The following is a 23,149-nucleotide window of genomic DNA, read 5'->3' on the forward strand; positions in this document are numbered from 1 at the left end:
GTCAGGGGCAGGTGTGACAGACCCCAAGTACTCAGTGGGGGGACCTCACCCCAGACCCAGAGGTCCTATCTCAGACCGAACAATGACCTATCCAGCCTCTGGATAAGTATGGGTCTCTGTTCCTGCCACCCCTTCCCCAACCTCCCTGCCCTCTTGACCAGCTACAATGATGAGTTGGTGTTTGAATGGGAATCTCTAGGAGCCTCCTGGGCCCTCCAGCCAGTGGGGAAGAAGCCTGCCCCTCTGGCTCTGGCTCCCGCCCACTGAGCACTCTGAGCTCCCTGCTTCAGGCTGCGGCACCAGGAGAGTGTCAGGAAGAATCAGAGCCGCTGAGGCATGAAAAGGGCCCAACTATAATAGTAGGTTCCCAGCTGCCTTCCCCTCCTCCAGGGAACTACAGCCCTCATCATAAATGGCTCCAGGTAGAGGGCTCCAGCCACAGCCACCAGCATCAGCATATGGTCTGGTCTAGACACAGCCTTTCTGGGCATTAGGACAACTCAGAGCTGCTAAAGCAACAGAACTGGTTTACATGGGGAGATCTGGGGCCAGGGAACCTTATAACCCCTTCAAGGCAACCCCGCTCCCATCTTGTTGCCTAGAACAATCCGAATTTCCTGTGCTGTGATTCCATCTGGAAGTTCACCAAAGGCCCCTGCTAAACTAGCCTGGCAATGGCCTGGTTCCTTTACACACTCCCACCTGCTCCCTCTCCACCCAGAAGTGTTGGCACTCTCTAGCCCCCTGGCTGGCCTTCTAGGACCAGAGGGAATCCTGCAGCCATAGTGATGGGTCTGCTGAGGGCAATGCCATGGGAAGATTAAGAAGAGCAAGAAGTGCAGGTAGGAACCCCCCCGGGGTGGGACACCTCCAACCCTGGAAGCTTCTCTCACACAGAGCCACTAAATGGAGGCACCTGGGTTCCTACTCAGGATTTTTGTTACTCTGATCACAGGCTCCCCTCTGGCAGGCTCCAGCCGAGCTGGGGGAGTTTCTGCCTACCCTTAAGATCAAGCGATAGCCCTCAGATGATACTGGCTCATCACTGCCAGGGGCAGAGTCTTCCTCTTTGTCCCCAGTGCCAGTGTGTGACACTAATCCTAACCCTAGGCCTTCCCAGAAGTCAAGGGACGCCTCTTCCTGGCGCTACCAGCAGAGGGAGCCAGCATCTCACAAGTGAAGGTGCTGGCAGCGGTGTGGGGCAGAGGAGGGGCCCTGGGTCTGGCCTTTCTTGAGGTTAGCACTTCCTCAGAGAAGGGGACCCCAAGACATTCGTGGCTACCACATCCTTCCCTAAGGGTAACTCCTCCCAGGAAGAGACGCTGAGTCCATTCCTCTGGCTGGGGCTGGGAGTGGGGAAGGTGTGGTCAGGGCGTCGGATGGGGCAGGCTGCCTAGTTCCTCCTGAGCCTGCCAAAGGGCTGATTTCCCCCAGCTGGGAGGGATGTAGTTAAAAGGACAGGGTCTTCCAGGCCCATCTTAGAACACGGTTCTTTGAGTTCTGACCTCCAACTTCTTCCTCTTCTTGTTCCTTTCCCTTATGGACTTCCCAGATGACCTGGCCTGACTTCCAAACTCAGCAGCACATGCCCTCTCAGGAAGTCTCTCCCCCTTCTGCGCCCTGATCCCGAGGCCACCCCCCTCCACCTTTCCTATTGGAACTTTCTCAAGTTCAGGATCCCCACCTCTACTGCAGGCCCCAGGGCAGAGTGGCACACGCTGGGGAACTCGGCAGGAGTTGAGTCTGACTGCAGCTCCCCAAGCTCCCAAGCTGTGTGACTGTTAACAAGTCACTCGGCCACCTCAAACCTGCTTCCTCACCTGCCAGAACAGGGCTAGTTCTTGGCTTACGGACTCCACCGTGCTAACAGATGAGACAAGACAGAGTTTGTGAAGAGTTTGAGGAAGTAGAAAGGATGACGGAAGCGTGAGGAAGACCAGAACTGCTGTTCTCAGAGCTTGTTTAGGATTGAACATTGCCATCAGAACTGGAAGGTCCCAAATCTGACACTGACCAGCACCGAAGCTGTCAGAGGACCCGTGCCCCTCAAACATCAACAGGGTAAGTAGGGCCCCCGACGCTCCTTGCTGGAGGTCCTCCCCGAGAGCTCTCGGCCTCCTGCTGCAACAGAGTGCCCCGCATGCTGCAGCCTGGAGGCTCCATCTCTGGTTTCAGTGCAGGTTTATTTCGGTTTTATATTTTATTCCAGGCAAGTGCTCATTACATGGATAGTATTCATGTCTCAATACCTAAAGTCTTGGAGCATGAACAGCCACTAGAGTACAGTTCAATAGTAAAAATACAATATGTACAAAATTAGGGTTTTTGTAGGGTGGTTTTTTTTTTTTTTTCCCACACAGCAGATGTATCCAAACACATAAAAATCTCTACAGTCTGGGGTCGCTACAGTTTATATTTCAGGAAACGGAGACACAGTGACCGAGTCCTCACTGTAAACAAGGGCCACCTCTTTGGGGGATGGGGATGGAACCCTGGGATGGGGGAGAAGCTGTTCCTGGAGAGCAGGGGTTATGGTGACCCCTAATTCCCCTCCAGGCACTCCCTGCCCTTCTTTGGCCCCCCAAGGAACCAACCTCCCCCTCTCCCCGAGGTAAAGGCTCCCAGCCAGTGAGCCACTCTTAACATCAAAAAGTAAAACACGCATGAGAGGTAAAGTGTGTGTGTGTGTGTGTGTGTGTGTGTGTGTGTGTACACACGCGTCCCCCAGGCTGGAAGGGCTAGGGAAGGGGAGGGGCAGGCGGTCCCACAGGGTGAGGACAGATGTGGTCCTGACAGCTCTCAGAGGGGAGATGCCCAAGGAAGGGCTGGGCAGCGGCTGCCCTCTCGGGCACACAGCATCACAGCGTTCACAAACAACAATAAAAACAACAGCAACAACACCCATCGTCACCAATCTGGACATAGTCATTCGGCACTAGATTCAAAGGCCCCCACTGCTAGGGGTGTGGAGGGGCAGGGCGGTGAGCGGGCGGATGAGGTATCTGTGCGGGCCCGAGAGGCCACTGGCTGACACACTCTCAACTCTGGAATGGCCTCAGAACGCAGGGAGGTGAACAGAGCTTGAAAGGAGGGCAGGTTCCCCAATGCTTCTCTGACCGTTCCCCGGGCACCACGCCCGTCCGGCTCCCTCTGCTGTTATCATCACTCAGGAGAGCAGAAACTGGTTTCTCCAAGAACCAGGGTGGCAGGTGGCGGCTGCAGGGGCAGGAAGGCAGCAAGCTTGTGGGGTGGGAGTGCCATGCTGGGGTGGGTGGGAGGCTCCCTCTTGGGGGCCTCTAGGACGACCAGAGGACTTCCCTTTCCCCATCCCAGGCAAGACAAAGGAGAACAGGCCCCTAGGAGGTCTCCAGGACTAGGAAAGAACTGAGAGAGTTCTTAGGTGTCCACATCTGCTCAAGACCTTTGCCAGCCTCCTCAGTCTCCTGCAGGTCGCTCCCGCTGTCCCCTGCCTGTCAAAGCGAACTTCACACCTAGGGACACTGGTAGGGAGCCAAGTGTGCATGTGTGTACCACTGAGTGTGTGTCTGACACAAGGCCACTTGTAATAAATACCCACATAAAAAGAGAAGCCAAAGCCGTCGGCGGAAGCAGGGAAAGCAGCAGGCCCTGCACTCAGGCCCCCTCATTTCTCCCCACCCCGAGCTCAGCCCTGCCCTAGGTCCAACTAAGGACCTTCCTCAGAGGAAGGCTGTGGCACACTCAGAAGAGCCCACTGGAGAAAAGTGGATACTCAGGGCAAAGACAGAGATGATGCCAGAGACAGACGAGTTGGGGCAGAAGTAGCAGCCCTCCTCCCTGCGCTACAGGTTCCCCCAGGACATCAGGGAAGGGGCCTGGGGATCTGGCCCAGCCCTTGGGTTTGACTTCCCGATGGCCTCAGCAGTGTGGCTTCAGGCTCCTAGAACCCAGACCAGAGGGCGGCTCACTTCTCGAGGCTACAGGAGGCCCTCAGGCACACCCATCCCTCAGGGGAGCGTACAGCACTGAGCAGAGGCCAGGTAACCAGGGCAGCTAACCTGACAGCACCCCATCCCCTCTGCCTTTGGGAAACCAAAAGCCAGGCCCAGAGTTGGGGACAGGAGTCCAGAGCAGCTCACCCCTCAGTCCAGACCCAGGCCAGTGGTGGGGAGGGCCAGCATGGGGGTAGGACAGCCGAACCTTTCCTCCCCAGCCCCGACCCTCAGCCTACCCTCCTGAGGTCAGGAGTCCAGCGGCAAGGACTGGGGGGTGGGGCGGTGGGCTCAGGGAGCTTAGCAACAGCATGGGTTTAGCTGTTGGCAGAGACTCACCTTAACTAGTTTCTGTGGTAACAAATCAGTGACTGCACCTGGGTCAGAGAGCCCTAAGTCGGGGTGCCCACCTGTCTAGATGAGACTGCAGAGCAGCCATGTCCCAGGGTCTGTCACCTGTACTCAAAGAAGAGCCCCCCACAGCACCCAGCTTTCTGGGCCGAGCTGCTCCGGTTCTGCCCCGTACGCCCTTTCCCCTCCGAAGGCCCGGGAAGAGAAGACGGGCTCCGCACAGAGGACCGGGCACCTCATCAGCTAGAGCAATAGCAGCAGCAGCACAGGAAGGCAGGCGGGGCAGGGAAGTCGGGAGAACACAACACCCACGTCGCACGGGTTGCAGGGGACACGGTGGGGAGGCAGGAACGGCACTGGAGCTGGCACCAGGCCAGACGAGTGGCACATTCACCAGAGCGTCTCATCACTTGATCAAGTCTGGGTGCAGCGGGGTAACCCCCTGCCCTGTGCCCAGCTCCCTGGGGTGGCCCCTCCCTCCCCTGGCTCAGAGTCTCTGCACCCCCTTCCCCTAGGAGGCCTGGGGGTGGCTGTGGGTGGGGCGGGCCTTGGCCTGGCTGGAATGTGTGGAGCTGGTGGGTGGGAGAGCGGGGGACAGGTCCCCCTCCCTGCCCCCACTGGGGGCCTCTGAGTGGCCTCCTCCTCAAGCCAGCTTGAGCGTGCTGACTGGGAAGGAGGGCATGGTGACCATGGTCACAGGGTTGAGCACTGTCTGGCCCACCAGCTGGGGGTGGTGCACCACCTGAGCCCCCACAGCCGGCTTCGCCATGACAGTGGCCGGGGGACCCAGCCCGGCTGTGCCATTCACTTGCTGGTGTGACAGGGTGTGGGCAATGTGGCTCACCGCCACGGGCTGGCTCACCGCCACGGGCTGTGGATACAGGGGCAGCTGGGAGCCGAGGTGGGCCACGTGGTTGAGGGTGGCAGGGTGCACCGTGATGTGGCCGATGGGGGGTGTGGCAGGTGCCAGCTGCACAGCGGGGCTGGGGGCCGAGGGGGCGATGTGGGCGATGTGCTTGCCGCCCGGCCCCTGGAGAACGTGGTTCACAGTCTGAATGACTGAGGCGTGGGTGGTGGCCGTGTGGGCGATGACCGTGGAGCCTCCGCCAGCAGCAGCCACCAGATGGGCCGGAGCGGGCACCAGCGTCTGGGCAGGGGCAGCCGGTGGGGGAGGAGGGGCTGGCAGAGGCGTCTTCTGCTGTGGTGGCGGCTGCTGCCCAGGCAGGTGGACAGGAGACAGGGCCACGGGCTGGGAGTGGGGGTGGGGATGGGGAGGCGGAGGTGCGGGGGCGCTGCTGGGCGGTGGCTTCGGCAGCTCCGGGTGGGGGCGATGGCTCAGTTTAGGTGGGCCCAGACCGGCCTGGTCCTCCTCCATATCCTCGTCTATGTTGTCCTCACCCTCTGTGGGGGGGACATGGGGACAGGGACAGGTCAGAAGGGCTTGGGAAACAAGAGGTTGGAGTAGTAAATGCCCCTGGGGCCTGGGGACCTGGAGCTGGGGGGTGAGGGCCTGGCCAGGGAGGGGCAGGTGGGGCTCACCAGAGGCTGTGGAGGTGGAGGCCTGGTCGTCCTCGGGCTGGCCAGTCTGCCGGAGCACACGGTCAATCTCCAGCACGTCCATCCACTGGCTCAGCTCATGCTTGAGCTCCGTCAGCCGCTGCTGTGTGGCGATCTTCTCCCGCGCCAGACGCTCCATCTCATGCTCATATTCCTTCTCCTTCCTCTTCAGAGACTGGAGAGCGAGGCAAGGGCCCGCAGGGTACCCTGAGCAGGAGCTATAGGGCCCCCAGTACTGCACCCCTGTCCCCACGGCCACCCCGGTCTCCAGGTCACTCAGCCCCCAGGGGCAGGTCCACAGTGAGAGGGCTGCTGCAGACCACACCCGCCCCGGTCCGTGGCCGAGCCGGTGAGGCCCAGTGTCCTACGGACAGCGGGCTCTCCAGCAGGCGCCGCCGACAGAAAGCGCAGCCGCAGCTCAGCAGCCTCCCAGGATCGACGCCCGCCCCAGCCTCCACCCACATCAACGTTGTCCGAGGAGCTTCCCGGCCTCCGGCCCCATCCACCCTCCCCACAGCCTCTTCCCTCCATCCTGCAGAGGACAGAAGGGGAGACAGACTTCCAGTGCTGCTCGAGGCCCCGGGCATCACTCACACCACGCTGTCAGTCGCCATGCCACAAGCTACCCTCCTCGGAACTCATTGCCCAAAGAACCCCAAAAGATCCTGCCCTTCTCTCCACAGCCTCATTCCCCAGTCTCCTCCACTTCAGTCCCTGAGGATGCTCCTTAGACTTTGTGGCACGATTCCCCCGACCCCCTGCATTTCTTCTCTACCCACCTCCATCTGGTTCATGCCAGGCTGCTGGCTCCGCACCCTCCGCTCCGCCCTGGGCTGCCTCTCGACAAGGCCGGTTTCACTCTGCCTGCCGCCCTCCAGACTGCCCAGGCCGCTGCCGGGTCCCCAAGCCCTGGAACGGGCGCCCTCCTCCCACACCTGTAGCTGAGTCGCACTGATCAATGAGAAAGGGCTCCACAGCACCTCTGACACCGAGCGCCACCGGAGACACTTCCGTCCTTCACCACACGTTCCAGGCTGGGCCCGTCTCATGACACCGAGACCACCCACCTCACTAAGAGAACCAGCAGGGCGCTCCCTTGGCCACAGAGCCGATCCTGCCTCAGTCCCGCAGGCCCCGGGCAGCTGGGACCCCTCGCACAGGCGCTGCACGCCATGCCTCCCCTCTCGGCAGTGTCTCCAGTTCCCCCTCGCACAAGACTCACTTACAGCTCCAAAAGGCCCGCCTGTGTCCTCTGCCCCAGCTCCCGTCTTCCACGACCTTCTGACTGATGCTTCATTAAACGGACTCCTCCAAGTCCTGCAGGCCTCCCTGCTGCCAGCCTCTCCTTGGCCCAGGCACGTCATGAGCACTGAGGCCACCCAACACGGACACTTGCCCTGCGGCATCCTGAAGCCCCTGAACCCGCGCTGCTCCTGAGCTCCGGGCTTCCAAGGCTTGCTGGTCACGGCAGGTGCAGAACCACTGATCCTGCACACACTGAACTATCCAGCTCGCCTTGGCTTTCCCCGCTGAACCCGGTCTCACACAGATCCTCCTTTCCTGCCCTTCTGCATCTTATCTGCTTGTACTCCAAGCCCACACCGGGGCCCCCACCACCCTTCCCCATCCCAGGCCCCTGCGCCCTACCTGATGCGGCAGCCCACACTCGCGCACTTAAGAAGACTACCAGTACTTAAATCAGACACTGGCTCAGACGACCCCCTAAAAACTTCATGTCTTGTCTTTCCACCTCATTACACACTGTCCCTGTCCAACGCTGTGAGTAAAGACAAAGACCATTCCATACTTAGCTTTTTTTCCTTGACCCTACCAGCGGCCAGGACAGAACTATGCATATCTTAGCCCCAGGGGAAGGATCTGTGAGTATGTGAGCATGTGGATTCCCACCTCTATCTTGTCCCTCTCCTTTATCACAGGAGAGTCAGTCACCCATTAGACCGAGTTTCCCCTGATTCTATTTACTACGAGCAGTTTCACAGCAGCCTGACTGTTCACTTGCCCCTCCTTGGTATGGCAATATCCCCAACTTCACCCACTCCCTCCTATAGCCCCAAACTCCTTGTACTTCTGACCTCACCAGCAGAAATGCCTCAAACCATTAGTGGCTGCAACACATAACCCAGACACAACCGTACTTTGTTCTGGCCTGAAACCTGGTAGCTTTACAATTCTGCTGGTAGTCCTAGGCCATACACAACCCCCTCTACATCCTGGCTTTTGAGATTTAACCTGCTTCTCTCCACAGCTCTGCCAGAAAGATCCCTCTCTTACACACAGGCACGTGCGCGCGCGCACACACACACACACACACACACACACACACACACACATCTGGCTTCTCACCTGGCTCTACCCTGAGAGGCCAGTGCTGGACATGACATCAGATGAGGCCATAGCAATGATGGGGCCTGTGGTGAGTCAGCTCTCACTTGAACCTGGCTGCAGGGGGCTGGAGTGGCCGTCCTGAACTCTACCCACCAGTAGGGAGAGTAGATTTCTGGCTCCGGGAGAAACTCAGAGGTCAAGCCCTCTTTTTCTTAACTAGCCCAGCTCTCCACAGGCCTAGAGGCCCCTGGAAAGTTTCCCCAGGGTCTAGCTTTTGTCCACATTGCTTCACTTTAAACACATTTCCTAAGACTCCCTGGATGCACAGTTTGGTACCTGCCTCGTCCTCTTCCTGTTTTTGTGCACTTCAGTGTGGCTTTCTTCAAATCCTTTAGCACCTCCAAGCCACTCTGAGTCTGCCTGGGGGCTACAGCCTTCCCACCTCAGCACACACCCAAAGCCTTCAGTCTACACTGCTAACGTGGTTTCTCTCCTACTCCCTTTCGACTCCCATCTAGTGCCCTGCCGCCCCCCATCTCTACACGGCAACTACACGGCAACCCTCATGACCACCTTTAACTTCCAAAACTGCATCCTGCTCCCCCCGCTGGAGAAATTTTGGCCTGCGCTGAGCCTTCCGCCCTCTGCTTTGCGTAGGTCACCCTGAAACCTTCAGGTCTCAGCTGGAATGCCCCTTCCTCAGCAACAACGTCCCTCACTCCCTAGAACAGAGTCTGTGATCCCTGTCCCTATTATGTCCTCAAGGCACAGTCCTTTTTTATAACCTGCCACCAAGACTAACCCTATGAAGACGGAGTCCCGCATTTTTTTCCTTGCTCCCTGCTTTACTCTCAGCATCAGACACAGAGCTGTCCAAAGTACCTAAATGAATAAACAAATGAGTGAGGTTAAGGAATTAGAAAGCCTTGTAAGTTTCCTATTTCTGCTTCCATTGCCAGCCCCAGGACAAATATCTCTTAGGAAGAGCCTGGGTACACCTCGCTGCCTACTCAGCCCAGGCAGGCCCATGGCTGCTGGTTCTACTGAGTCTCTATTTCTAATTTATTTTCAAATCCAGATGTCATGCAAACAAGGACCCCCTAAGTATGTGTCTATAAAGTGGAATGTGCTATTTCATCCTTTCAATGTCTCAGTAATTGCTGTTAAATTGGTATTTATAGAGAAAGAATCCTAACACCCTCATGATGAAGATACTATTTTTTTCCTATTTAGCAAAATGGCAGTAAACGTCACAGAAAACGTTACAGCATTTGGACAAGGATTTGCTCCTCGGCCGTGTAACTGTGAATGACTGAAAAAACAATATTCTCAAGACCAAGTTCTACAAAAACACGTCAGAAGTAAGCCTCCTGGGGACCCTCCAATCCCCACCCCTCGGGCCCCTCCTCCTCCGAGGCCAGACAGGCCGCAAGCAAGGCCCCGCCCCTCTCGGAGCACGCGCGCACCCACGCGGACCCGGCTTTGCAGCGTCACTCCCTGCCCGCGGCACCCCACCGCGCGGCGCGGGGAAGCCCCGCCCCCAACCCGGCCCCGCCAATCCCCGAGCCCGGCCCCGCCCCTCCCGGGTGCCGGGAAGCCGCCGGGAGACAAGCCAGCCACTCCCCCTCGCCCGCAGGGCGGGCGGAAGGGCGCGCGCTCGCAGGATGCAGGGAGGGAGCCGCCGGCTGGGAGCAGTCGCGTAGCAGCGCCTCCGCCCCCCGAACGAGTCAGGCTCCGGTTACCTCAGGGCTGTGACCCCGTAGTCTTGGCCGGGGGAGGGGTGGGGCCACGCCTCTGGCCCACACCTCGGTCGGATCCTCACTGCCCCCCCCCCACGCGCCCACGGGGACCTTGGCGCTGCCCGGCCGCCCCCCCCCAAGTGCCCCAGCGCGCCGACAGGGAGACCCCAAGCTTCCTCCGCCCCCACCCCGCACGGGCAGGGAGCGCTAAGTCCCTCCCACTCCCCAACGGCTCGGTTCCGACTCCGTCTCCGCGGCAGCCGAGCGTGGCCGCCCGCCCCACCCCCACAGCCTCATTCCCGGCACGCGGAAGCCTCGGCCGGTTTCCAGGGAAACCGAGACACGGGGCCGTCATGGCAACTGTCTTATCTGGCGGGTGCCCCCCACCCCGTACTGCGTAGGGAAGCCAGTGCCCAAAGGGGGGAGGAACACACGGCCAGGAGGGCCCCTTGAAAAGGGGCTTTTAAAAACCCAGGCAGGAGAAAAGCTTAATTTTTAAAGGTTCGGTGACCCCAGCACTGTTCTGGTCACCCAGACCACCATGTTTCCCCAGCCTCCAGGTTTAACACCCAAACTCGAGTCGTGGTACCTCAATGCTCTCACTGGAAGGATCTTAATCATTCTGGGATCGGGGCGGGGGGGGGGGCCTCACCGGCGCGCCGCCGTCTCCAAGGAGCCACGCCCTGGGGAGTCCCCACCCCACCGAGAGCGACAGACTCTCGGGTCGAGTCCGGGTTCCCGCCCAGGCACTGCGGGAGAGGTGGAGGCGCCGGGGCCACTCCACGCCCTTCTCACCCGCGGGGGCACTAACAGCCTCAGGGGGTAACGCAGACCCGGGCACCCGGTCTGAAAACCGAGCTGCGCGGGCGGTGCAGATGGCGGGGCTCCGCAGGGCGGCCCGGTGGGGGAAGGGGGAGAGGGGAACGCCACGGCCGCCCTCCCCCGCGCACGCGCGCCCGTCCCCCCGCCCCCTCGCGGGCGGGGAGCCCCGCTGACGTCAGCCGGGCCATGTGCTCAGCGCCCGCGTGGAGGCGGGCGGGGGAGCCGGAGAGGGAGCGAGGGCGGGGCGGGGCGGGGCGGGGCGGGGCCGCGGAGAGGCGAAGAGGGAGGGCGGGAGAGGGGAAGAAGCTGGCGCTGCGGCCAAGGCCCGCCCTCCTCTCGGCGGTGCTTCCCTCCCCCATACCTGGATGTACCGCAGCGCCGTCCGCAGCACACTCAGATTCGACGTCTTCTTGTCGTCCACGTTGGGGATGTTGCGCTTCAGTGTCTCAAAGCATTCCTTCAGATGGGCCCTCCTGGGGAGAGGGAGTGGCGCTGGTTAGCCAGCGCCTGGGGGGCGGGGGGAAGGCCCCAGGAGAGCTTGGGGGATCAAGGGTGGGACCGGTCCCGGTAGGGGGCGGGGCGGGCCCAGAGACACACACGCACGCACACACACCTGTTCTTCTCCAATTTGTTGTGGACTTCTCTGGTTCCGATCCTGAAACCCAGACAGACAGGAAGGAGGTTCAGGGGGAGGGCCCAATCAGGTAGCCTTCCTGCCCCCTGCCCCCACTCCCCAAATGCCACAGGCGGTTTGCTCCCCAGATTCTCTATACAAAGCAGCATTGGGAGATGTTCACCCTGTGCGGAGGCGCGTATATCCCCTGGAGGGCACATGTATGCTCATAATTCACAATCCTCTTTAACTCGCCATCCTGCCCTTGCCCACCTCTGAGGAGGCAGAAGGCCTCCTGGGGCTCACAGAAATAGCCAGTTGACCCCAGCCCTCACCCAAGAGATCCCCAATCCAATACTCTGTCCAAAGGCCTGGAAATGCCATCGGCCCATCCTTGAGGGGGTCAGAGAACACAGAAGCCTGACAACAACAGAGGGCAATGGCCATTCCCCACTCCCTGGGTGGGGATGGGCACAGGCACAGTGAGAACTGTCCAAACATTGTAGGATGCTTCCCAGTTGGGGAGGTAGGACAGGGCTTTGAAGGATGAGCTTAGGAGGGGCTTTCTCTTGCACACACAGCCCAGAATGTGGGCAGTTCTCTGTCCCACCAGCCCAGACTCTGCCACACCTCACTCACCCCCCAGGCCTCTTCTTCTGTTCGCTGGATTTGACTTCTTCAGCTGGTGCCAACTTCAGGGTCCCAAGAGTGGGTGGAGGTGGCTGCTGGGGGGCCAGCTGGGGCTGAACTCCAGGGTGAGGTGCTATGGTCAGGATGGGTGTGGGGAGGGGCTGCAAAGGCTTGGGGCTGCCAGTGGGCGGAAGGGTGGTCTTGGAGTCCGGCAGCAGGGGAGCAGGGTTGGGCACCTGTGGCCTGGTGGGCAAGGGAGCAGACTCCTTAATGCTGAGTCCGGGGGTGCTAACCAGGGCTGGCTGGCGAGGCGCCAGAGGCAAAGGCTGGGCTGCAGGAGGCAGTGGTGGGGGCGGGGGCAGAGGCTGAGCAGAGTTGGTCACTACTGGAATAGGAATGACAGTCAGCGGGGTGGGGGTGGCAAGTGGGGGTGGGGGTGCCGGTGGGGGTGCCGGTGGGGACAGAGGTAGGGGTGGCGCTTCAGTGCGGGGTTCCTCCACAGGCAGGGCACGGGCCAGCCTGGCCAGGCTGCTGGCCTTCTTCTGCTCCTGCTCCCTCTCCCGCTCCAAGCGAAGCCGCTCCTGCTCCTCTACGCAGAGAGAACACAAGGGGGTTCTCAGTGGGCCAACAGTCCTGGGCTCCAGCTTCTGAAGTCTCCAACCGTAATGCGCCCTCCGACCCTGTCCCGGTCAGTGCTCACTGACAAGCTTGCTCAGCCCGAGGAACCACAAATATCCATCCACACCCGGCCAGGCGCTGGGACTAAGCGCCGGGGGCACAGCAGCGAACAATTAAAACACACCTGGTCTCCACCTTTGGGGGATCCAAGGCCTAGGGGATGAGGGGGAGGACAAGTAACGGAGGAGAATGGTCCAGGCTGGGAGAGGAGAGGGGCTGTAGAAAGAGCAGGAGCTGTCAGAGAGGATGCCGGAGGCCTGGCAACTTGAAGGTTGAGGGGTTAGGCTGGTGCAGGGAGTTCAGGAACAACAAGGCTGAGGTGGGCAGAGGTCAGTCAGCGAAAGACCTCACACACCACCAGAGGAGAATGGAGGAGGGGTAGACAGATCATAGCTTCTGGGGAAGGCCTTCAACAGTATTTACCAAGTACCTTCCAGAGGGCAGGCAGCATCTTCATTTCAAGATGAAATAAATGAGCTCAGAGAGGCAAAGTGACTTGTTGAGGGTCACAGAGCAAGTCACATGTAAAACTGAAACCAGACCCAGCCAGGAATCCTGACACCCGGTGGATGCCCATACCTGCTGTGTTAGCACATGCTCACTAGGCGTCTGTACACACACACCCACACACACCCTGGATCCTCATGAGAGTCCGTGCCACAGGCAGGGCAAGGACACCACCTTTAGTTTACACATGAGGACATCAGGCCCAGGAGTCCCAGGCCAGGTCCCAGTGTCTGGTCCTCAGGGACCACACAAAACACATTCAGTCCTTCTCTGCCCTTTGTGGTGCTAAAACTCATTGATCCCAAATCTTCTCCCCACCCTCCGTCCCCACCACCAGCAGCACAGCCAGAAAGCTGTAAGAGGCAGGCAGAAAGGAAAGAAGGCAGCCTTGCACCTGTCCATTCAGCATCTCTGCGAAAGCCCTACTGTAAGGAGAGGCCTGCTCTGGGGCTGGCTGCGACCAGGGGAAGGGGAGGGCCCTTCCTGAGCCAGAAGCACCTCTCCATCTCCACCCTGCCCGCGCTCTCCAGGCCCCACCATTCCGGTTCCCTGGCTACAGGGCTGGGCAGGGGCCCTGGGGAGCAGCTGTAGCCCCCAGGCCAGAGAGCAGGCTGGTCAACCAGCCCTCCTGCTGTCTGGGATGGGCCACACTGCTGACTAACTGAGCTGACAGCAGTAGCTGGCAGACACGCCCCAAACATACCACCCCACAAGGGGTGGGGCTGGAGGACCAGGTGGGCTAAGAGCCCCCTACAGAGAAGGGCATCAACCCCCCACTGGTCTTTGGGGCTCAGGGCCCTTAGGCCAACCAACAAAGTGAGCGTGAGCCAGGCCTGCTCCAAGCTCCTCCCTCCTGCAGGGGAGAAGAGGCCAAAGGAGGAAGTAGAGCAGTGTTATGTGAGGGGAAGCGCTCGGCGGTTTCCCAGCAGCACAGGCCTCTTCCGTGGCTCCCCTGCCCTTCAGGAAGGGGAGCTGCCAGGCCTGCTCCAATGAGGGGAGCGCTCTCCCTGGCCTTCCCAGGCGCACTGGCTTATGTTACAGCCCCAGAGAAAACCAGCTGTCTGCACTCCAGCTTCCCAGAGACCACACTGGCAGAGAAGTCTGCGAGTTCCACCTATCAGCTACCCAGTCCACCCCCCACACTGCTCCCCACCTCCCCCCAGCCCATCCCCTTCCCCTGAGCTCCAGGGTCCAACACAGCCCACCTTCATTCCTTTGAGCCAGGACTCAAACTTTTCATTGGCTTCGGGACAGGGTTCCACTCTCCCATTAGCAGGGTGGGACAGAGAGGGTACCAAGCCCCAAGAACAGGTGCCCTGGTAACCCAGACTCAAAGTAAACCTCATATTCCCCATATTTTAAAGCAACTCCACAGCTCATCCAGGAGATGGCAACCTCCTTCTCACCTACCCTCTCTCTTCCAAGGTCAGGCAGGTATGCCTCACAGGTGCCAGGAAGCACCCAGGTGAATGGCCAGGCTGTATCACACCTGGATCAGCATGAAAAATCTTGACTGGTGGTGAAGAGGGGTGTCCCAGGCCAGACCCAGCCCACCAAAGCTCCCTGCCTCCTCCTCACCCGGCACTGACCCTCCTCCTATGCCCTGCGGAGCAAACTGGCAGTCACTAGGGGGACTCCCTCAGGAACAGAACAGATCCAGGCTCTGTAAAAGAACTCTCTGTGGCACCCAGGGGTGCACTCCCTCTCCCACTCCCAAACATACACACGAGGCTGGCCCCAGAGAATTTAGCATGACACGTCTGGAGTGATTCAGGGGCCACAGCAGGCACAGGCCTGGGGCCTGAGGAGTCTATATTCGGTAGCCCCCAGTGGTCAGGGGGAGTTCTGCCCTTCTGCAGGCTAAGAGGGAACTTGGTGCCTAAGGCAGCCCCCAGGATATGACTCGGTCAGGTAGAAGAGGGTCCCATATGAACCACCTCCATGAATGCTGGAAATGACCAAGCCCTCCCGCTGACCACTTCTTCCCTCTCACATACATGTGCACACACATCCTCAGGTGCATCATGGGAGCAATATGGTTGGTCTAGGTCAGGAAACCCACCCTTGAAATTGAAAGGGGTTGTGGACAAGAGGATCCGTGTTCAGAGCTGCTCCTCAGGTGCATACCCAGGAAGGCAGTTCTAGTTGGCAGGTCCACACACAACCCCTTCTCTCCCACTGTCCCCACCCCAAGTCAGAGGTCAGAACCTCAAGGAGGGGGCAAAATGAATCTGAGATGAAAGCGGTGCGGCTAAGTGCAGCCATCTGCACGTGAGCTTCTGGAGCGGATCTGGCTTTGCACCATCCATCCCCTAAGACCTCTGGCCCCACCAAGAAGGAGCTGTGACTGGTCAGTTAAACTGGGCCTCTACTCAGCTCCCTGCCCCAGTTCTCACCACCTGTGGGAGGGGCAGGGCTCTGCAACTTAGGAGAGAACCATTCCCAGGCTCCTTCACATTCCCCTGTCCTTCTTACTGACTGCTGCGGACTTGATATTTTGGAAAGGGTGGGGGAGAAAGGGTCTTCTCCCCTCCCTCCCCATAAGACCAATCAGCCTGAGGGCAAAGTGAAAGTGAAGTGAGTGTTCCGGTGGGGAAAAAGCAGGGTCAACCCTGTTCACTTCCAGCACCGTGCCTGATACACAGCAAGGACACAATAGGTACTCCTGAACTGCACTGTTGATGATGGCAGCAGGTGACTCAAGTCTCCAATTCTTGTGCACGCACCCCCCTCCCCTCGCCCCCTTTGCGCTGCGCCCGCAAACAGGACATTCTCGGTCACCACCAGCCCTGTGACCCTGCTCGGGACCCCAAAGGTAATGGGGAGGGGCACGCAGCCTGATGTCCCGGCCCATCAATTCCGCAAAACGCAAGCATCTCAGTCTCAAAGATCTCGAGTGACTCCTGACCTTGAGAGGCCGGTCGACGGACTAGGCCGGGCGGACCCGCCGCTCCCCCGCCCCTGGCCCGCTGCCGCTCCCCCCACCCCACCCCCGCCGCCGCCGCGGCCGCGGCAAAAGCTGCAGGGCGCGCGCGCACACAACACACACTACTACCTCCTGCATGACTCATCACTGAAGCAACAATAGGCAGAGAGAAAGGAAAGGAGGGCGAAGCACTCTCTCCACCACAACGAACCCGGCAGAAGGGCTGGGGAGGGAAGGCTGGAGGGGGAGGGGAGGCTGGAGGGGACATAAGTCCCCGGATACTGCACACACACCGATCCAGGGCCGAGGCCCTCGCAATGGTCCGGGAAACAGAGGTCTTTTCTTCTAACCCCTATTCCTGCAGCACCCTGAAGCTGGGGACCACCGACAGGGCGGGCGGGATGGGAAGCATCTGAAATCCTTGTTTCCTGTCAAGGGAACGCCAAAGTTTGCCCCTTCTCAGCCTGGCTTATTCCACAATGTGGCTAGGGGTACTGCCAGGAGGTCCTGGTGAGAACGTTCCCCAAAACGTCAGTGGGAATATGTGCGCTCTAAATGTCCTGTCGCCCTGCAATTCAGAGGGTTTCCCTCGCCCCAGAATCAAAAACAGGAGGTTGGGGCGAGAACGGACAGGTGAGCTCCTAGGCTCCTCCTTCCAGCCCACAGGCTCTCCCTGGGAGGTGCCCGGCGGCCGGAGCCAGGGCCCAACCCGGCGCAAGGCCACTCGCCAGCCCCGCCCAGGCCCCGCCCCCGACCGAGCGCGAGGCAGCTGGGAGGGGCTGGACCGCCCGGTCCCCAGCGGGAGTGTCCCCCGTGCACGTGGTCGGAGGCGGGGCCCGTCCACGTCACCACCCGGTGTAACCAACGGGCTTGGAACGCAGGCACACGCAACATTCCAGCCGAGAGCGGGTTTGGAAGGCGCAGACACGCCACATTCCACACCGGCTAAAGTGGGGCGCAGCAAGGGGGGCCCGGGGACTGCCCCCAGCGACCTGCGGGCCGTTTCGCAGACACCCGATCAGCCCAGCTCTCACCCAAACCCCTGAAGCGCGACCCAGCCCAGCTCTGAGAGGCGGGGTCAGGCGGGGCTGGCCAGGATCATAAGACACGCGATGTCATTTCATTCTGCAAAGGCCGCCTCCGCCCCAAGCGGCGCGTAGATCGGCCGGGAGCGCCCCCCGCACCCTCCCCACAGGGCCAGGGAAGCCGGGGAGCTGCTCGGCGTAGAGTAATTCCCACCCCCCATTCCGTTACACACACGCCCACTCGTGTGCACTATACACTCGCCCGTGTACACGTCCGTTCATCCGCTCTCGAGGCTCACATCACACATCCCCCGTGCACACACGCACGCACACGCGGGTCTGCCACCCCCACGCAACACCATTCCGCACCCCACCCCCCCACCCCCCACCGGCTCACACATCCTCAGCGCTGCCGAGGGCACCGCTGGCCCACGCGAAAGGAGCCCCCACAAAAGGTGCACACGGGGTGGCAGGCAGCTGAGGTGGCGCCCACAGGAGCCGGGTCCCTCACTGCACGTTAATGAATTCATTAATTAATTTTACTGCCCCCAACACTTCTCCCCGGGCGGCGGCTCTTGTGCGGAACCTTGCGCTGCCCGGCTTCGCCGGCCGCCCGGGAAGGGGTCCTGCCCGCGGTTTCGCGTGGGTTCAGGGGCCAGGGTCGCTCGTCTCCCCTTCCCCGGTGCCCCAGGGGCCCAGCCCGGCCGCTCACCACGTGCTCTCTGTTGTTGCTGCGCTTGCCATTCCAGGAAGCGGGCCGCCTCCAGTAGCGTCTCTATGCTCATCGCGCCGAGAGCTGCCGGGGGCGCGCCGGGGCCGAGACTGCGGCCCGCGAGCCGGGCACAGGTCAGGCTGGCGGGCAGGCAGGAGGGAGGGATCACCTCCGGGGGGCGACAGGGCTGGGCGGCGCAGCGCACTCCGCAGGGAAGAACAGGAGAGCACGGAGAGAAAAAATTAATGTTTCCCAAAATATTTGCAAAATATAAATTGCAAATTTTAAAAATTTTGATGCAAAAAAACAAAAGGCGGCACTGCCTCCCTCCTTCCCCTCCCTCTCTTTTTCCCCCTCTGATGCCTCCCGCCCCGCGGCCCCCGGGAGTCCCGCCGACAAGAAAAGGCTTTGCAACAAGATGGCGAGGAGGCACCGACACACACAACAAGGGAAGGAGCCGCGCTGCCCCCGGCCGCCGCCCCCGCTACTACACCGGGGCCGCAGCCAAAGCCCGGACCGGAGCCCCCGCCCGCAGGGCCGCGGCGTCTCAGGAAGGGAGGGGCGGGGTCCCGAGCGGGCTGGCCCCGCCCACTATAGACGGCGCGCGCACACGTGGCCTGGGTGGGGGTGGGAGAATACCCAGCCCTGCTCGCGCCCTGCATTTCCGCTTTTTCTCCTCGCCCCGCCCCGATGGCAAGCCGTAAGTTGAGCAAAGGGCTGCGTGTTGCGGTCATTCACAAGGAAGTGTGTCCTGCTGGAGAAAAAGAAGGGTGGAAAATTTAAGACTTAAGTTAGCTCAAATAAAGATATTCCAGGTCAGGGAAACCTTAGGATGGTAGAGACGGGCCTGACCCCTGGGTCTCCGCTCCCTACCCACACGTGACCTAATTCCTGCAACCACCCGGCTGTCGCAATTCCCCGGGGATCCGCCCGTGGGCGGAGCTGACAGCAGTAGGCTGCCAGAGACCAGCCGAGGGAGCGGAGTGATGATCCGGTTCCGCGTTTTGCCTCCGTTCCTCCCCCCGCAGTGCGTTCGCATCCTATTAGGCGACGTCACCGGGCCGCGGGCCAATGGGCGGGCAGGACAACACGGCATGGAGCAGCTCCACATGGACACCCCGCGCCGCCAGCCTTCTGTTTAAAGGGCCAGTGTCTAACACGGTCACATTCGTGGGTGCGGATGGGTCCTCTGTTAACGGAGGGTGGAACGCCGAGAGGGAAATTCTGCAGTTGTGCCCTGGCCTATCCTTTACTTTTCACCAGCCTCCCTTCAAAACCAAGTCTCTCTCTTTTCTTCCCCCCAATTCTTGTCTTTGTCCACGCGTGTCTAATGTGGATGGCCCACAGGCCACCCTTTGCTCTGGGGTCGGGGCGGGGGCAGTTAAGGGTAGGCGTCCGCAACTCAGACCGAGGAGGCGGGGCCCAAATCGGGAACAACAACGTGGAGGGCGGAAGCCTGGCCCTGCCAGCCGCCAGGCTACTGAGGCCGCGGGCGGGGCGCGGGGTCGGGACGCTCAGTCTGCTCTAGACCGCGCTCGCCTAGAGGGCGGGCCCACCGGCTGGCGCTCGCTGCCGCTGCTTCTTGCGCCAGTGTTTGGGGGCGCGTGCGGGTACAATCAGAAAGTTAGACCTTTGTCAGCTTACCCAAATCCTCTCATTTTGCAGATAAGGAAACTGAGGCCCAGAGATGAAAGAGGACTTCTAAAGTCACTCAGTGTTCCAGTTGCTGCAGGCCCCGGAGGGAGGAGGATTTATCCTTGACCCCGTGGACGACTCTTTTGAAGGCAGTTCTGGGCAGGGCACCCAATTCAAAAAAAATCATGAGGGAATATCAGACTGCCTGCATGGGAAGTGGTCTGCCCACTTAACATATTGTAGTCGGGGTCTCCAAAATCTTCACCTGAAACCCTGCTGTTCTGCTTTTTTGGTGCAGACCACGCGAGCCCCACTGGTACAGTTGGTAGTGACACAAAGGCCGGCTGAAGGGACTTTGGTAGCATCCTGGATCATGTACAGCTCTGCTGGCCCAATGCCAGCAGTCCTATAGCCCCTGGGTCCTAGCCTCAGATTTCTTTTTTTTTGCTACCAGTTCAGAGTGGGACAATGCCAGCTGGGTTCAGGGTCCTGCAGCCTGGGCTTCACCATCATACAAACCCACAAAGCAAAACTTTATGAGGACAGCTGAGTGGCAGACCACCCTGCCAATCCATCTCATCCCATCCCATCCCATCCCCCCCCCCCCTGCCCTTGGAGGGGTATGTTCCTATTTTGGGGTCTAGCTTAAAGGCAGAAAACCGGTACAAATGCATTGCCTGCAGGCTTTGCTCCCTTCCTTTGAGGGCATAATGCATACTAAGGAAAGAAAATCTGCACAGATCTTGGAACTCAAGAACCTAGTGAACAGAAGGAAGGGGGTTGTTTGCCAGCAGCAATCTATGGAGGGATCTGATCTTTACACATTCAATGCCCCAGCATCTGTAGCTGAGCAGAGGCCATTACACACGTCCACATGCCACTAGCTTTGCCTACGATGGAGCTGGAAAGGAAGGTGGGGGAGGGGGTGGGAACAACATAGCCCAAGTGCCCTGGGATGAATGCCCTTTTCCTGGGAGAGATCTGGGCTGGTCCTGACATTGCTTCCTTTTAGATGCCTGCCACCCTCTACGAGTGTGGTTGGGCACGGCCCACTGCACAACCAAAGAAAATGAGAAGTTTAAAGGCAATACACAGGTGTGTGTGTGTGTGTGTGTGTGTGTGTGTGTGTGTCTGTGTGGGTTACTAAAGTGTATGTAATATACATAATAGTGACCCGAAATAACGTTGTTGACCAAGTTTTCATTTCGTTTGGGGTCAGCACTGTACTATTCTGTCCAGTTGCCCAAGATGCTCAGCTCCACCCAGCTATACCTTCTGCCTTCCTCAAGTGGTCACAGCACTCGAATAGTCCTAAGTCTCTTGTAGAGGCTGAAGTCCAATCTTTGACTGTTCTTGTCAGGTACCAGCTCTATTCCATTACGAAGGCATTCCTCTGAAAAGGAGCATTCTGAAGACAACTTTTCCTTCAGGGATGGGTAAGCAAGAGATAAAAGTGGGGTGAACAGAGTCAAATGCCAGTCTCTCTCCCTTGCCCCCAATACCCCATCTGCTCCAGAGCTTAGTGGAGATGCTTGCTATTTAAAACAAACAGCCTTACTGGCTTCACATGATCATCTGTTTATTTGGGTCATGTGGGGACAGCAGCCAGGGGATGTTAGGCAAAAGCAAGGGTTTAGAAAGGTGGCTTTTTTTTCTGAGACTGTTGTTCCCTACAGGAGCCTGAAAATGGCTAAACAGAATTTCTTATCAGCCAGGGTTTCCCCAGTTGGGGAATGGACACAGTTGGGGTGGGAGATACCTACAAGGGGGGTATAAAAGGAGAGGGGAATGAATAGGAGAGCCGTTTCACATTTTAGCCCCAGCTTCCTGTTCCAAAGGGACGGAACTGGGGTAGAAGCTGGCAACTGTATCCATTCAAAGAAAAGTGAAAAGAAGTCTTCTGATGTTTCAGCGGAAAGGTAAGCACTTTGTGGAAATGATCCAAAGCCCAGCCATCTCCAAAAAGTTGTTCCGAAAGTTCTCTTATGGCTTCTAGGTGCTCAGTACCTTTAGAGCAGAAGGACACCAGGGCCACCCATCATTGTGTACTTTCTCATGAAAGGATTTCTATTTTCAGTCTTCCTCCTCAAGTCTGCGCATCCCAATGCCCAGTTCCAATCCCTCAATTCTTTAATATCCCAAGCGGGAGACATTCCCTTGATGAGACTGTCTTCCACCCTCCACCTCACCCCACTCCGTCAAACAAAGCATTTCATACATACATAGGCAACTCCAAGAGCTATGAAAATCAGTTTCCTGACCCCTAAGATGCATACATAATGAGAGGGCAGAAAGGGAGTAAAGCCAAAGTACAGGTATTTATAGCAGATCCCAGAAGGACCAACTTCTCAAATTCTGCAAGTGGTTTTAAGGAGCTTTTCACATATCATAATTAAGATAAGACCAAAGGGAGGGAGAAAGCCAGGATGAAGAAGGGACAGAAGACTAGTAGTACACCCAGGGTCACAGCACGACATTCATTTAACAAATATTTATTGCGTGCCTAACATGTGCCAGGCACTGGGCTAGGCAGCCTTGTAGCCAAGGCCAGGTGACCTTTGGTAAGCCAGGGTGGGGTAAAAGGTCACAGAGCAGAACTCAACTCTGCAGTAATACCTGGAAAACGTTAGCTTTGCTCTGGACCACCGCCGTGCTGGACATAGCACTTGAGGCCCTGTGCCCGCACAGAGACCCATAAGCACGCTGCTGCACTCATTTAGGTTAGGTCCCAGATCAGCATACTTTCCTAAGAAGGGGTAAGAAGAAATTAAATGGACCGAAACTGATTCTGACAAGCCCGGTCTGAATGATGAGCAGGATTTTGAATTGCTTTGGAAGAGTTGTATCCCATATGGTATTCATCCAGTCATCAGTGAGGTGGGCTCCTTAGAGCTGCCAGTTTCCACCAAAGTCATCACCTACCTTCTTCCACTCCCACTGAGTAAAGGACTTCTCCCAAATCTACAAAACAGGTACAATCAAGTCACCTACTTTCCCCTCTTCCTATGATCTCACAGTTGGAAGAGTTGAGATTATCTAGTCTAACCTCCCAAGAGAAGGTGTCTTATCCAACGTCACAAAGCTGCTTAATAAGTCAGCTGCGATGAGAGTGGCGTGGTTCTCCCTTGACTGTGTTGGACAGCCAAACCTGGGAAGTGGGTCCAGAGTCCTTGAAAACCTCACAGAAATGGGTGCTGATAGGGAGAGAACTTCTCCCCTTCTGGCTAAAGACAGGAATAATCATTAACTTTGCTTAGTGATGCCCAATGAACAAACCTCGCAGACAAGTGCGAACGCCAGAGAATCAGACTTAGCTTCCAGAGACTCAGGCCACTGAGGAACTAAGAGCTTCTAACTGGGCCTGGGTAGACAGCCATTCCTCACTGGTGCCTACGTCTGGCCTGAAAAGGTGACTGGGGGAAAGGGGCAGATTTTTATCCAGGCAACCGCCCTGGGTGTGGACACTGAGTAATCAGGAAAGAAATGCAGTTCAGAAGCAAAAAGGGAGGAGCCACGCACTCTGAGCTTTTCTGAGAAACTAAAGAGGCTAGCTAAACACTGCAGCTGGAGATGGGGGTTATAGGGGACTTGGTAGGAAGAAGCTGATCAAAGCAGAAAGTCACGAGGGAAAGGATAA

The 23,149-nt window shown here is 58.6% G+C and overlaps 1 protein-coding gene across 1 annotated transcript; it reads right to left on the bottom strand.

Annotated features, from left to right (window-relative positions):
* Positions 1 to 1,943: 1,943 nt before the first annotated feature.
* MNT (MAX network transcriptional repressor) lies at positions 1,944 to 18,503 on the bottom strand. Its single transcript, XM_045773667.2, has 6 exons — positions 17,878 to 18,503; positions 12,039 to 12,618; positions 11,400 to 11,441; positions 11,148 to 11,259; positions 5,862 to 6,054; positions 1,944 to 5,723 (listed from the first exon to the last, which is right to left on the bottom strand). Exons 1-6 carry the CDS (start codon positions 17,948 to 17,950, stop codon positions 4,966 to 4,968), a joined length of 1,758 nt encoding a protein of 585 aa, XP_045629623.1. The 5' UTR covers positions 17,951 to 18,503; the 3' UTR covers positions 1,944 to 4,965.
* Between the last annotated feature and the right edge of the window lie 4,646 nt (positions 18,504 to 23,149).

This window comes from Ursus americanus, chromosome 23, assembly GCF_024610735.1.
Source record: "Ursus americanus isolate L20-20 chromosome 23, mUrsAme1.1.p, whole genome shotgun sequence".
Taxonomy (NCBI): domain Eukaryota; kingdom Metazoa; phylum Chordata; class Mammalia; order Carnivora; family Ursidae; genus Ursus; species Ursus americanus.

What these genes read in the sequence shown, in the direction of transcription:
- MNT (XM_045773667.2), bottom strand. Translation starts at nt 17,950, where the DNA reads ATGAGCATAGAGACGCTACTGGAGGCGGCCCGCTTCCTGGAATGGCAA. An exon ending in GCAACAACAGAGAGCACGTG is followed by an intron (nt 12,619 to 17,877) that starts GTGAGCGGCCGG and finishes CTCTCTGCGTAG; the next exon opens with AGGAGCAGGAGCGGCTTCGC. An exon ending in AACAAATTGGAGAAGAACAG is followed by an intron (nt 11,260 to 11,399) that starts GTGTGTGTGCGT and finishes CCCTCTCCCCAG; the next exon opens with GAGGGCCCATCTGAAGGAAT.